Source organism: Zalophus californianus, chromosome 6 (assembly GCF_009762305.2).
Source record: "Zalophus californianus isolate mZalCal1 chromosome 6, mZalCal1.pri.v2, whole genome shotgun sequence".
NCBI classification, from domain to species: Eukaryota; Metazoa; Chordata; class Mammalia; order Carnivora; family Otariidae; genus Zalophus; species Zalophus californianus.
In genome coordinates, this window is record NC_045600.1 from 104,371,030 (window position 1) to 104,383,294 (window position 12,265).

Consider the following 12,265-nt stretch of genomic DNA (forward strand, 5'->3'; position numbering starts at 1 on the left):
GTATAATACGGGCTTTGGAGTCTACAGGAGGTCATGTATGCCTCTTTACAGGAAAATATTCTCCAGAACTTACCTCCCAGAGACCTGCTAAAATGTCTCCAGGCCGAGGATCTTGTCTTTCTTCACTTGGATCTTCACTCGTGTACCGTGGAACACTGTGGAATTAGGAGCTGCGGGTTCACTACCAAATGTTTTACAAGTCGGGTGAATCTAATCTCCCTGTAAAACTGGTGATGAAAATCCATTGATTTGAGGCTTCTCAGGAACACCTGAAAATTAAGCAAATAAGGTGGACAACACTCCGCACAGAGAGAGGAAAAGAGAGGTGTTCGACTCTGAAGGTAACCGCCCTTCTCCACCCCCCACCCCCGCAGACCTTCCTCTAACTCCTCCCTCCTGCCTCTCTCCCAGGCCTTCCCTCTGCTCCCCAGCCTTTTCCCAACATCCTCTCCCCCATTCAGTCATAGAGGCTTTCAAGCAACAAATGTTTTTTGAGTGTCTCCTGCATTCTTGGCATCATGGCAGCAACCCCTGACAAGACCAGGTTCCTGGTCTGATGGCAATGAGAGTCTGGGGCAAAGTCAGGAAGAACAGGGAGGCACACAATAAACAAACATTAACTATGTAATGGAAGACAGGGTGATAGGATAGGGTAAGTGGTCAGGAAGGAAGGTCTCTGAAGAGGTTTAAGGCCAAGAATTGGAATTTTTGCGCTAAGCCCACTAGGTAAGGAGTCAGGGAAGAGTGTTCCAGGGAGAGAAAACAGCAAGCGCAAAGGCCCTGAGGCAGGAAAGAGCTTGTTGGGTTTGAAGAACTAGGTCACTGTGGCTGGAGCCTGGTACATGAAGTGGAAGGAGAGGAAATGAGATGAGAGATGGAGGCAGGGCTGGGTCACTTAGAGCTCGGTAGATTGTGGTAGGGAGGGTGGGTTTTGTTCTCAGTATAACGGGAAGCCTTCTGAAGGCTTGAAGCAGTGCATTGATGGTGGTTTGCGCTGCTAGTTAGAGAATGGACCTTGTATGAGAGAGGGAGGCAAGGAAAAACAGGGAGATCCATTAGGAGATGTAGCAGTTTTCTGGGTGGTAGGAACAGAGACAGAGGGCTGTCATTAGGACAGGTGATCAAGAAGTTTAGAGGCCTAAGGGTCCTGGGAGAGGACTCTCTGGCCAGTAGACAAGGAGAACAAGGTCTCTGAGTGATGGGGCTCTAAAGCGCAAGGGAAGAAATGAAACCCCAGCACTTCTGTTCATAGTGGGTCATTTCCCTTGCGGAAAGTTTCAGCTTCCTGATTCTGGGGCTCTTTGTGAGATGGAATTTGGGGGAAGAAAGTGTGGGACATAGTATTGGTGAGACCTGCTTGCCCCCTTTAGGGTCATCCTCTCAGCTTCTCTCTGGGAGTGGAGCTGGGGGTGGGAGTGGGGAGAGTTTCTGCTCCAGCTCAGAAGCACCTCTGCACTAGCAGGGGAGGAAGTGAGTCAGTGGTCCCCCAATCACCAGCCCCTACCCCTAAAACAGATGCTCTGCTTCCTCCTTCCCACCACAAGGCCTCTAGCCTCCCCGCCCTCCACCACCTGCCCAGACCTTTGTTGGGAGAAGTCAGTGGGGTCCTGAATGGGACTCTGCTGAATGGGACAGCTCCCTTATGGCTGAAGTGTAGGGGGCTCAGTGGGAGAGCAGAGGCCCTCTTTAGCCCAAGGGGTGAGAGAGTTCTGGATTAAATCCTACCCCATACCCAGGAAAGCCTTGCCTGAAGCGGTGGGCGAGAACAGCCTAGTGCCTTCTCCCACAGTCCCTCTTCCCCATCCGTTGCCCTGTACACGGACACCACCCACCTCTGCCTGCAGGACAAGCCCACAGGCTGCCATCTTCTCAACCCCTGCTCTGCTGGGGGCTTAACAGGGATCGTCTCAATTTTTATACACTCTCCTGAGGGAGGCCTATTAGCCCAATTTTGCAGATGAGAACAGGTCTACACAGTTCAGGAAAGCCAAGCTGTCTGCCCCCCAACGCAGAGCCCAGGTCCTTAACCTGCTTCTTCCCGGCAAACTGGACCTGAAGCAGGTTGGGGCTGAAAGATAAATGCATGGATGAAAAAATAAATGAGTGAAGGGGCTTGTGGATGCTGGGAGAGGCGGACATCAAAGCCAGATTGCCCCAGTCCTCCCCAGGTGTGGCTGCGCAACCAGGGTCCAGGTGAAAGGTGGAGGGAAGGGGATGGGGGGCAGTCTGGTCCCAGGGATGGGTGTGAGGAACGCAAAGTACATCCTTGATTGGCCCCCAAGGTAGGCGCCGAGGTCTGGGCCTGCCTCCCTCCATGTCCAGCGCCCACAGACCCTAGTCCTTACTAGGCGCTCAATAAAAAGTAGGTGAAATTTTGGCTCATCTGCATTCGTGGCAATCAACTCAGTAAATGTTGACAAACGGATGACTGTCCGCAGAAGGGTCCCCACCTGCGGCCCACTAGGCGCAGGGGGCGGTGCTCGGCCCCCGCCTCCCCGCGCGCTGCCTAATCTGCCCCTCGCAGCACCGCGCGGCGCGAGGGAACGCCCGGGGCGGGGCCAATTAGGGGCGGGGCCTGCGGGCCCGAAGGGGGCGGGCCCCCGCCGGGGTCGGTGGTCTGAGCTGAGAGAGGTCTTGCTCGGAGCGTCGCGCTCGGAGGGGCTGGAGCGGGTGTGCGGATGCTGGAAGTTCACATCCCGTCGGTGGGACCCGAGGATCCCAGGCAGAACCCAGAGAAAGGCCACATGGTGAGCGGGGACACTGGCTGGGAAGGCGCACGGGACCCGCCGGATTTCCCCGCGCCAAGCGCAGTGGGGATCCCGCGCCCGGGCTGCAGCATCGGAGCGCGGCGGGTCAGGCCGTCCGGAGACCGCCTGCCGAGGGTCTCGGGCCGCTTGGATTTGCCAGCGCTGTGGACGACGGTCCGGGTTCACGAGGGACTGCACGCAGCTGAGGGGCGGGTCCGGCCTCCGCATCTCCCCAAGGGTGTGGGGAGCGTGGGAGGGTCCCCGGAGATTGGCGGGGCTCCCAGGCCGCTTTGTGCCTTTGAGCGCGGGAGGGCGGGCGCGTTGCAGACGCGGATCCTGCGGAGCCCTCCCGCGGGGCCTCACGCGCACCTGGCCGCCCGCCCGCGCCCGCCAGGTGTTCCGAGTGGAAGTGCTGTGCCGCGGGCGCAGGCACACCGTGCAGAGGCGCTACAGCGAGTTCCACGCGCTGCACAAGCGGGTGAGGCTGCGCCGCCGACCGACCGACCGACCGACCCCGGCCCGGCTCCTGGGAGACGGGCGAACTGCGGGCCCAGCCTCTGCCACCATTACCGCCCCAGTCCCTGGAGGGCTCCGGTCCTGGGCACAGACCTCCCTGCGGGCTTCGGGGTGGATGCAGAGGGGATAGGGCCCAGCCTGTACTGTCGATGCCAACGCGTGGCCGGCCAGCCCTCGGGCGTTTGGGGGGCGGGGGGGCTGGGGTCTCTCTCGCCCCCGTCCCAACCATCCACTCACTAGCGTCTGCCCCAGGGTAGAGCCTGAAGCCTGGAGGTGGGGGCGGGGAGGACCGGGAGAGACTCTTGGGCGCAGTGAGCTTGAGGACTCAATCGGAATACTGTGATGGCACCGCGGTAACCTCCTGGCAGATCAAGAAACTGTACAAAGTGCCCGACTTCCCCTCAAAACGCCTGCCTAACTGGAGGACCAGAGGATTGGAGCAGCGGCGTCAGGGCTTGGAAGCCTATATCCAGGTGTGCACGGGGCTCACTCTGTTGCCCCCTAGGCTGCTTGACCAGAGGTGTGGCCCAGACAGAGAGCTGGGGCGGGGGGCGGGTAGGGAGTGAAGGGGACCCACATCTTGAGCATGCTATTTACTACCCCAAGCCTCAGTATTCTGAACGATCATGGGTCCAAACAGCCCTCTGTATTGATAGAATGGGATGAGGTAACACGAGGCAGGTGGTTTCAGTTCAATGAAAGCTAGTTCTCTTTCCCCCAGGGTGAGGGTCTGTGCTACCCTCAATGCTGAGGATTTGGGTGGGGACCCTTCCCCCCTCTTCCCCACACAGTGATGCCAGATTCCAGGCCAGGTTGGCTTCCTGGGCTTACAACCCATGAGTCACCCAGGGCCCAGTGCTCAGAAGGGCCCCAAATTTGGCTTAATAATGCTCTGCTCGCTCTTGAAATTCTTAGTCATTTTGGAAGGCCCCCGCCTCTCCATTTTGCACTGGGCTCTGTATGTTAGGCAGCTGGGTCTGATTACAGGTTCCCTCTGATCTCTCCAGGGTATCCTGTACCTGAACCAGGATGTGCCCAAGGAGTTACTGGAATTCCTGAATCTTCGGCACTTCCCCACAGACCCTAAGGCTAGCAGCTGGGGGTGAGCTCCTCTGGGGGGCCATGGCTGGGCAAGAGAGGGGCCCCAGTGCTGGGGGGACAGGGTCTCTCTGCAGCAAGCAGGTGAGAAAAGGTTTGAGAAGCCAAGCCCTTTCCCTTCCTTCTTACATCGGCCAGGCAGCAGCCTGCTGCTGCTTTGAGACGTGACCTCCCTCATTAGCTTTCTTGACCGGGGGTAGAGGGGCTATTTTCTGGACAATCTTGGTTACCGCCGCCAGATCCGGAACTGAGCTTGTTACAAATAGAAGCAGTGGTCCCCTGGGAGGTGAAGAGCTGGGCTTGCGTGTCTCCACCCCTTCCTCACGCGCGCGCCCGCCCCCACCAACCGCAGCTCACAGCGCGTCTCCCCTTTTCAGCGCCCTGGGGGAGTTCCTGCCCAATGACAGCAGGCAAGTCGAAGCCCCTGCCGCCCCGCTCCTGCTGCCCCCTGGTGGCCGCGCGCCAAGAGGCGGCCTGCGGTTGTCTGACCTACCCCACCCCCCAATCCCAATCCCAATCCCGGTTTCTGTCGGTGCCTCCTGAGCCCACTTCCCATTCGCCTTTTCGTGATCTCAATCCCTGGTCTCTACCTCTCCCCCTCACTGTTCAGGACTCTTACCTCCTAGCTCCCAGCTGCACCACCGGCCTGTCTTCAGCTTCCACAGGGATCCCTACATTTGCAGCCCATCCCCAGGTGAGGGCCTCCTAGGTACCAGGGTGGGAGTCGGGGGTGAACCTGACATTTTCAGCTCAGGACCTCCAGGCAGCATCTCGTGCCTGCTGCCTGCCTTTGGGGCCACACCTGCCCTGCTGCTCCTGTAGCCTGCTTTGTATTCTTCCGAAAGCGGACGTGGCGAAATAACCTTGGTTCTTCTGGTCTCAATTCCTTGCCAACCTGGCTTATCAAGCTAATGTGAACAGAATGTGAGCGGGGCATGCCAAGGCCTCACCGGGGGTGGCCAGCTGTTACCTATGACCTCTTCCTGAGGAGGGGGCTGAGCCTATGGGCTCAGGAGCTCAAGGAACTACAGGCCTGAGGCTAGGCCCACCCCCCATCTTTTCTTCCCCTGCAGTCCCCTACCCCTTCCTCCTGTTTTCTTTCTGTCCCACAGAGCCTCTGCCCAACGTGGTGGTGAATGGCGTGCTCCAGGGCCTCTACGGCTTCAGCAACAGGCCAGCTGAAGCTCAGCGAGAGGCATCTTGTCACCCTGCCACCCATGCCCTGACCAGCCCAGAGGCCTAAGGGGCCACCTGCCAGGACAGGCACGTGCCTCAGTGTTATGTGCCCTCTTCTCAGAGGAGGCTGGGTCCCCCTTGGCCCAGACCCAGGACTAACCTACCCGAGGTGCCAGGGCAGGGACAACAGGGGATAGGAAATAAAGGGAGAAGTCCATTTAGAGGTAGGCTTCGACAAGGTAGAGATGTATTTCTTCCCCTACACCAGCAGGGGGGCAGGGGACAAGCAAAGGCTGAGGCACCCTAGTGGCAAAGGTTAGAAGCAAAAGCTCCTGCTTGCTACTTGTGGGTAGTTATCAGGGAAACTGGGTTCCGACCAGAGCCGCAGAAGGGGGGACAGGCACTCCCAGCCACAAGAGTCCCAGACATGCTGCGACCGGGACTTGAGCAGGTGTCGCAGGCCCAAGAACCCAGCCCACACACTGGTTATAAAAAAACCCACCTTTTTTTTTTTTAATTCGTCAGCATTGGTAGGACTTTGTTACAAAACCAGGCTGGTAGGTAGGCCTGTGGAATGTGAGGGGAGGGGTCCGCTCCGTCAGATGCCAGCACTTGGGCCAGTGCAGCATGGAGCCCTGCAGCGGGCGGTCTTCACCCGCGGGAAGGCAACAGGGCCGCACAGATGGTGGCTCAGAGGAAGAGGTCCCTGGGGCCCTACTCCTTGGCGATGGCAAAGGGCTTCTCCACCTCGATCTTGCCACAGTCTGCGATCGTCACATCCTTCAAGGGCTTGTCCCGACTGTCAGTCTTGGTGCTCTCCACCTTCCGTACTACCTCCTGGGAAGGCAGGCGGAAACAGTAGAGCGGCGTGAGTCCGGAGGTCCACCCCTCAAGGGAGAAAGGCCCCAGAATATGGCCGGGGAAGGCTGAGACCCCCATGGGACGAGCAGCATGCAAACCCTGAGGCACCAAAATCCTAACGGAACCCTGGGCAGGGAGAGCCCAGCTTTGACAAGATGGGGTAGTTTTGATCTTCTGCAGTGGGACCGGGCTGAGCTAAGGGCAAGGGGGAAGAGGGTGGCTGTGGAGTGGGTACCAAGTGGCTTCGCAGGGACACAGTATTTGGCTGGGTTCTGCACAACTGAGGGGGGTGGAGCCTAGCAGTGAGTGAGTGAAACAGGCTCCTGCACCTGGGCAGGCTGAAGAACTGAGAACCTGGGGGCGGAGAGACATAGGGTTTGTGCACATGAACACGGGGAAATCTGTGGGCTCCCTGTTGGGAAAGGGATAAACTAGGTGGCACCCCTGCCCTGGGGTGTCCATTTCCTGATGAAGGTTGCCCAGGTTTAGCCCCTGCCCCCCAAACTCACCATGCCTTCCAGAACTTTGCCAAACACCACATGTTTGCCATCTAGCCAGGCCGTCTTAACGGTCGTGATAAAGAACTGGGAGCCATTGGTGTCTTTGCCTGCATTGGCCATGCTCACCCAGCCAGGCCCGTAGTGTTTCAGCTTGAAGTTCTCATCGGGGAAGCGTTCACCATAGATGCTCTTTCCTGGGAAGAAAGAGTAGGTCAGGGAGCTGAGTTGGCCCAAACCAAGCAGATCTTTGGGGTGAGGATTCCAGGGACTCAACCTGTCTTTGGCGTCAGGCCAGGCTCCAGTGGATTATAAGGACATTAAATGCTGTCTCCTTCCTACCCTCTGGTCTTGGAGCCAAACCATGCTGACAGACCAAGTGGGGCATGAGGCCAGGCTGATTTAGTGAACAGCTCACCCAATTATTTCGAGGAATACAGTTAGTGGCTTTTAAATAAGGCAAACATCAACAGCTACCCTTGGTGGTGGCCTGGGAGGTCTGCCACAGGAACTCTGAGGTACTCGGGTAGAGAGGTGCTATGCAGAGGGCAGGGGAGGTAAGAACTCTCCATAAAAGGACAACAGCTGTGGTTGACCAGCTTTTCTTCCTAACAGCACAGAAGATAGATGAGTGGCGAGGGGCTGCCCCCTTGGGTTCTGGATAATCAAGAGCCTCTTATCAATGAACACAAAATAAAAGCTGGATGTTGATGTGTGTGGTATGTCTATCCACGAGGGGTCTGAGGCCAGGGTACACAACAAAGGGAGCTGGGCAGACCCTGCCACCATTTCAGAGATCCTCATCTAAGTTCCCAGAGCTGCTTCTGCCCCCTTCTTTCTCCCTGTCTCCTCTCAGGAGATTCACACTGTGTGCTAGTGACTATAGGCCCTGGAGAAACCCAGTGACAAGCTTCATTTTGTTTTACCCAATACCTCTCAAACTCACTTGCATACACAACCTGTACCTATCTGCATCCCGTGGTTCCACAGAGGGACCCAGCTTTGGAAGTTGTCCTGGACCCGCTGCTCATCAGGGAGGCATTTCTGACTACGCAGCAGGTGGGGAAGGCTAAACCTGACAATCACTAGACACGGGGGCGGGGGTGCCATCTCATGCCCAGGCCAGGGAGCAACCCAACCCTCTGCGGCAACTCCGGGCTCGAGTGCTGGCTCAGAGTCTCTCCTCGGTGAGAGTCCTCTTTCTAAATCTCCAGTGACAGCAGGATTTCAGCTGTGTTGCTCTCCGGAAAACTCCACATCTCCATCCTTGGCTCTGATCACTTTCCCAACACATAAGGAATCCCAAACTCAAACGGGTAACTTCATTTTAAACTCAACCGATTTCGTCATCTTTCCCTCCAGACTTCAATTTTTTTTTTTTTTAAAGATTTTATTTGAGAGAAAGAGCATGAGAGGAGGGAGGATCAGAGGGAGAAGCAGACTCCCCGCCGAGCAGGGAGCCCGATGCGGGACTCGATCCCGGGACTCCGGGATCATGACCTGAGCCGAAGGCAGTCGCTTAACCAACTGAGCCACCCAGGCACCCCTTCAATTATTGACAACTTTTCCTTTGCACACTGTCCATGAGGTTCCCACCCACATTATCTATCCCTCCTCTCCACTCCTGCCACGCCCACTGCAGTAACGACTAATGTTCAGAGTGCCAACGGTGTATGCCAGAGAACCGACACGAGCATTTTACACCCAGAAAAACTGCCGCATTATCTTCCCTCAAACTCCTTTGCACCTGGGTCTTCCTCCCATTCAAGCCCTCCGTGGGTCCTCCCTCAGTGTAGGACAAACCCAGGTTCCCAGGTCCGGCCACGGCCCAGCACTCAGGGCCCCGGTCTGGTGTGTGCTCTCCATCTCTGGACCCCACCTTCAGCCAAGCTCCTGCCACAGAACAGAGGTGGGTTCACCTTAGCCCTGCCTCTCTGCCCAAGTTCTCCCCGGCCAGGACCCTGCCCAAATCTTTCCTCACATTCACAAGGCCACTTCTTGATCAGCCTGGCCTGAAGCGACTCCTGTGCTTGTTGGCACCTCGACAGTGGCTGACTTACCATATGCTGGGCACCTACCATGCAGCACCCCAACTCTTCCCACTCTGACTTTACACAAGAGGAAACTGAAGCTCAGAGGACTCACCTGCCTGAGGTCACAGAGCACGAAGATGGCAGATCTCACCCAACTGTGTCCGACCCCATGCATACAGTGCTTTGTATTATGTCTGCTCTTTCTCAGGCACCGCTGCCGATGGCCATCACTTACATTCTCTACTGTTCTATAGCTTCCACGTCATGTTCCCCTGGCTCCTCCCACCTAGATGGTAAACAACCTGACAGAGCCTGACCTAGTCACTGACCCACGTGTTTAGCTTTGCTTCCCCTCCCCCCAGGGGGTACCCCGAGAGAAAAGTCACCAAGGCTGTAGGCCCTGACCGGCAGGCCTGCTGGCGGGGTGAAAGCCACACAATCCCCCCACCATTCTCCTCTTTGTCCTGGGGTCCCTCTACAAAGAAGGCTGCAGCTGGTCCCTGTGCGGGTGCCAGTCCTGCCTCCAGAGCTGGGCAAGCAGGAGGCCTCGTCTGCCCAGCACAGCCCAGCCTTCCCAGCTTGGAGGCTGCACCAACAGACCCTGCTGCAGAGGACATGAGGTTACCTCCAGTGCCATCTCCCCGGGTAAAGTCTCCACCCTGGATCATGAAGTCCTTGATCACACGATGGAATTTGCTGTCTTTGTAGCCAAATCCTTTCTAGAAAAGGGAAGAAAGTGAGAAGCAGCATGAGACACCAAGCAGATATTAAGTAGACCCTGCAGGAACCCAGCCCACAGCTCCTGCTCCCAGAAGACACACCACTGCTGATTCAGATTCATCATTCGACCTGCTGAGTGAGCAGTTACCAGCAGGCCAGGCGCGGAGCACACACACCCAGGAAAGGCTAAGACTGCACACTCCTCTGCTTTTATACAATTCCACTTCACATAATGTCTCCACCTTTCCCTGCTCTTTTTCTAATCCTAAGAACAGATGTAAGAAAACGGACCAAAAAAACAAGAGTTACCTGCCAGGTCACTGCAAAGTTGGAATACAGACTTTTTTTTCTTTGATAATTTTTTATTCTAATTCCAGTAAACATACAGTGTTATATTAGTTTTAGGTGTACGATACAGTGACTCAATTCTATACGTCACTCAGTGCTCATCATGGTAAGTGTACTCTTAATCCCCGTCACCTGTTTCACCCATCCCCCCACAGCTCCCCTCTGGCAACCCCCAGTTTTCTTCTTTAGAGTTAAGAGGAATACAAACTTTTTTTTTTTTTTTTAAGATTTTATTTGACAGAGAGAGACACAGCAAGAGACAGAACACAAGCAGGGGGAGTGGGAGAGGGAGAAGCAGACTTCCCGCTGAGCAGGGAGCCCGATGCAGGGCTTGATCCCAGGACCCTGAAATCATGACCTGAGCCGAAGGCAGACGCTTTACTGAGCCACCCAGGCGCCCCAGGAATACAAACTTTCTTAAACAGGGCACTCCTGTTTCTTTAAGACCTGGGAAGCTCTGGGCCCCTTACCCTTAAGAGAAAGTTCTGGTGCACAAGCCACAAACTAGTTTCCATGGATATGTTTTCCTTGATTACTGCAATGCCTTAAAAATGAAAAATTTTCTTAAAAATAAACAAATAAATAAATAAAATCCATATTTCTGGATTTAGTTTTAAAACCTCCAGAAGCTATGATAATACCAGGTTCCCAGAGCTGCAGGAGAGCGGTGAGCTGTTGGTACTCAGTGAGGGCTACTGCTACAGACAGGCCCCGCTCTGCACATCCGTTCGCTGTTAGCTCTACTTGCCAACTTCACTTGAGTTCAACCACCTCTGCTCCAGCCACTTACCTCTCCCGTGGCTAAGGCCACAAAATTATCCACTGTTTTTGGAACAGTCTTTCCAAAGAGACCGATGACCACCCGGCCTATATCTTCATCTCCAATTCGCAGGTCAAAGTACACCTGAGGAAGAAGACCATTTCAACTCAGCCTTTTTGAAGGGGTCTTGCCAGGGAAGCGAGAGCCCCAGAAGTTACCACAAAGGTGGAAGAGAAAAGAACCATATTTTGAGAGCAGTGGTTCTGAACCTGATTTCGGTGGTGACAAAAACCCTATAAGAATCTAATGAAGGCTCCAGACCCTTTCCCCAGAAAATGTTTGTTTGCACTCCCTTTAAACTATAGGGTAGCAAACAACCTTTAGTCTAAAAATAGCGCAGATTCTAGAAATGAACATCCAAAAACCATGAAGGAGGAGAATCTAACTTAGCATCATACAAGTTTCAACTAGATTGCTGTTCTTTGTAATTGCAAGTGGGTAACATCTGGCCCAAGTAAAGAAAAGATTCACAATTTGCCAGACGTGATCTTTCACCACTTCCCCAGCGCTGGACGGTATTCGCAGAAAGACTGCTCTGAGGCTGACAGTGCCAGCCCCGGCTGCACAGGCGCCCGCTCCTGGGTTAAGGCTGGGGCTGGGGTGTCGAGGAGGAGTCGGGCATTCTCTGGTCTGAATGAGCAGGACCGCCCGGACGCCACGAGGCCACAGCCGGGAACTAGGGAGGGGCTGAGCCAAAGCCGAGGACGCCCAGGCCTGAGCTCCGGGAGCTTAAATGCCTCGGACACCGGTGACTTGCGGCGCCGAGGCCGGGACGCGGGCGACGGGTGGGGCGTGGGGGCCGGGGGGTGGGCTTCGCCAGGCAGGTCGGGAGAGGGGAGGACGGACCTTGACGGTGACTTTGGGCCCCTTCTTCTTCTCGTCGGCCGTCGAGGGACCTGGCAACAGCAGGAAGAAGACGCAGCCCACTATGAGGGTGGCGGCGAAGAGCACCTTCATGTTCCGCTCGGAGAGGCGCAGCATCCACCGAGCGAAGAGAGCGCGGCCCCGGTAGCCGAGGGCCGGAAGAGGGTGGGGACGCGTCGGCGTGGGCACCGGCACCACCACCGAGAGCGGCTGGGGGGGAACCGGGGCTCCTGCCCGCCTCCTGGCAGAAAGTGGTCTTTATTTCCCCCCTCTGGGTCGGCGCCGGGTAGTAGGACCTCGCGGGGGGCGTGGCCCAGCCCGCCGTCAGGGCTAGCCAAGACGCGGGCTCGTGGGTGGCTGCCACGTTACTGTGGCCTCATTGGCTCCCCAGTTCGCCAACGCCCACCAACAGGAAAAGGATCACGGAAGGCGGCACCGCCCCGAGGAGCACGCGGATTGGGTCTCCGAGGAGACTACAAACCCCAGCATGCAGAGCGGCCGCTCCCGTGGCCCGTTCTTGCCTTTGGGGAGGGGAAGGCCTTCGGGGAGGTTAGTTTATGTTAGGAAGTCCGTCGATGGGGGAGA

At 56.3% G+C, this 12,265-nt stretch overlaps 2 protein-coding genes across 3 annotated transcripts; one reads left to right on the forward strand and one right to left on the reverse strand.

Annotated features, from left to right (window-relative positions):
* The first annotated feature begins 2,631 nt into the window (after window positions 1-2,631).
* On the forward strand, window positions 2,632-5,868 carry SNX22 (sorting nexin 22). Of its 2 annotated transcripts, XM_027569972.1 has the most exons (7): window positions 2,635-2,747; window positions 3,142-3,225; window positions 3,632-3,736; window positions 4,271-4,365; window positions 4,739-4,771; window positions 4,988-5,055; window positions 5,474-5,868. In XM_027569972.1, the coding sequence occupies exons 1-7, from the start codon at window positions 2,679-2,681 to the stop codon at window positions 5,602-5,604; spliced, it is 585 nt and encodes a 194-aa protein (XP_027425773.1). In that variant the 5' UTR covers window positions 2,635-2,678; the 3' UTR covers window positions 5,605-5,868. The 2 variants fall into 2 exon arrangements, with proteins under 2 accessions (XP_027425775.1, XP_027425773.1); XM_027569974.1 differs by lacking the exon at window positions 3,142-3,225 and having other exon boundaries at window positions 2,632-2,747.
* Window positions 5,869-6,023: 155 nt separating this feature from the next.
* PPIB (peptidylprolyl isomerase B) lies at window positions 6,024-11,984 on the reverse strand. The gene is made up of 5 exons (XM_027569971.2): window positions 11,663-11,984; window positions 10,787-10,900; window positions 9,554-9,647; window positions 6,908-7,092; window positions 6,024-6,374 (listed from the first exon to the last, which is right to left on the reverse strand). The coding sequence occupies exons 1-5, from the start codon at window positions 11,795-11,797 to the stop codon at window positions 6,252-6,254; spliced, it is 651 nt and encodes a 216-aa protein (XP_027425772.2). The 5' UTR covers window positions 11,798-11,984; the 3' UTR covers window positions 6,024-6,251.
* Between the last annotated feature and the right edge of the window lie 281 nt (window positions 11,985-12,265).

Coding starts and splice junctions, on each gene's coding strand:
- SNX22 (XM_027569972.1), top strand. CDS start 2,679: ATGCTGGAAGTTCACATCCCGTCGGTGGGACCCGAGGATCCCAGGCAG. Junction 3,226..3,631: donor TCCACGCGCTGCACAAGCGG/GTGAGGCTGCGC, acceptor ACCTCCTGGCAG/ATCAAGAAACTGTACAAAGT. Junction 3,737..4,270: donor GCTTGGAAGCCTATATCCAG/GTGTGCACGGGG, acceptor TGATCTCTCCAG/GGTATCCTGTACCTGAACCA.
- PPIB (XM_027569971.2), bottom strand. CDS start 11,797: ATGCTGCGCCTCTCCGAGCGGAACATGAAGGTGCTCTTCGCCGCCACC. Junction 7,093..9,553: donor CCGGGGAGATGGCACTGGAG/GTAACCTCATGT, acceptor CTTTCTTCCCAG/GAAAGAGCATCTATGGTGAA. Junction 6,375..6,907: donor GCAAAGTTCTGGAAGGCATG/GTGAGTTTGGGG, acceptor CTGCCTTCCCAG/GAGGTAGTACGGAAGGTGGA.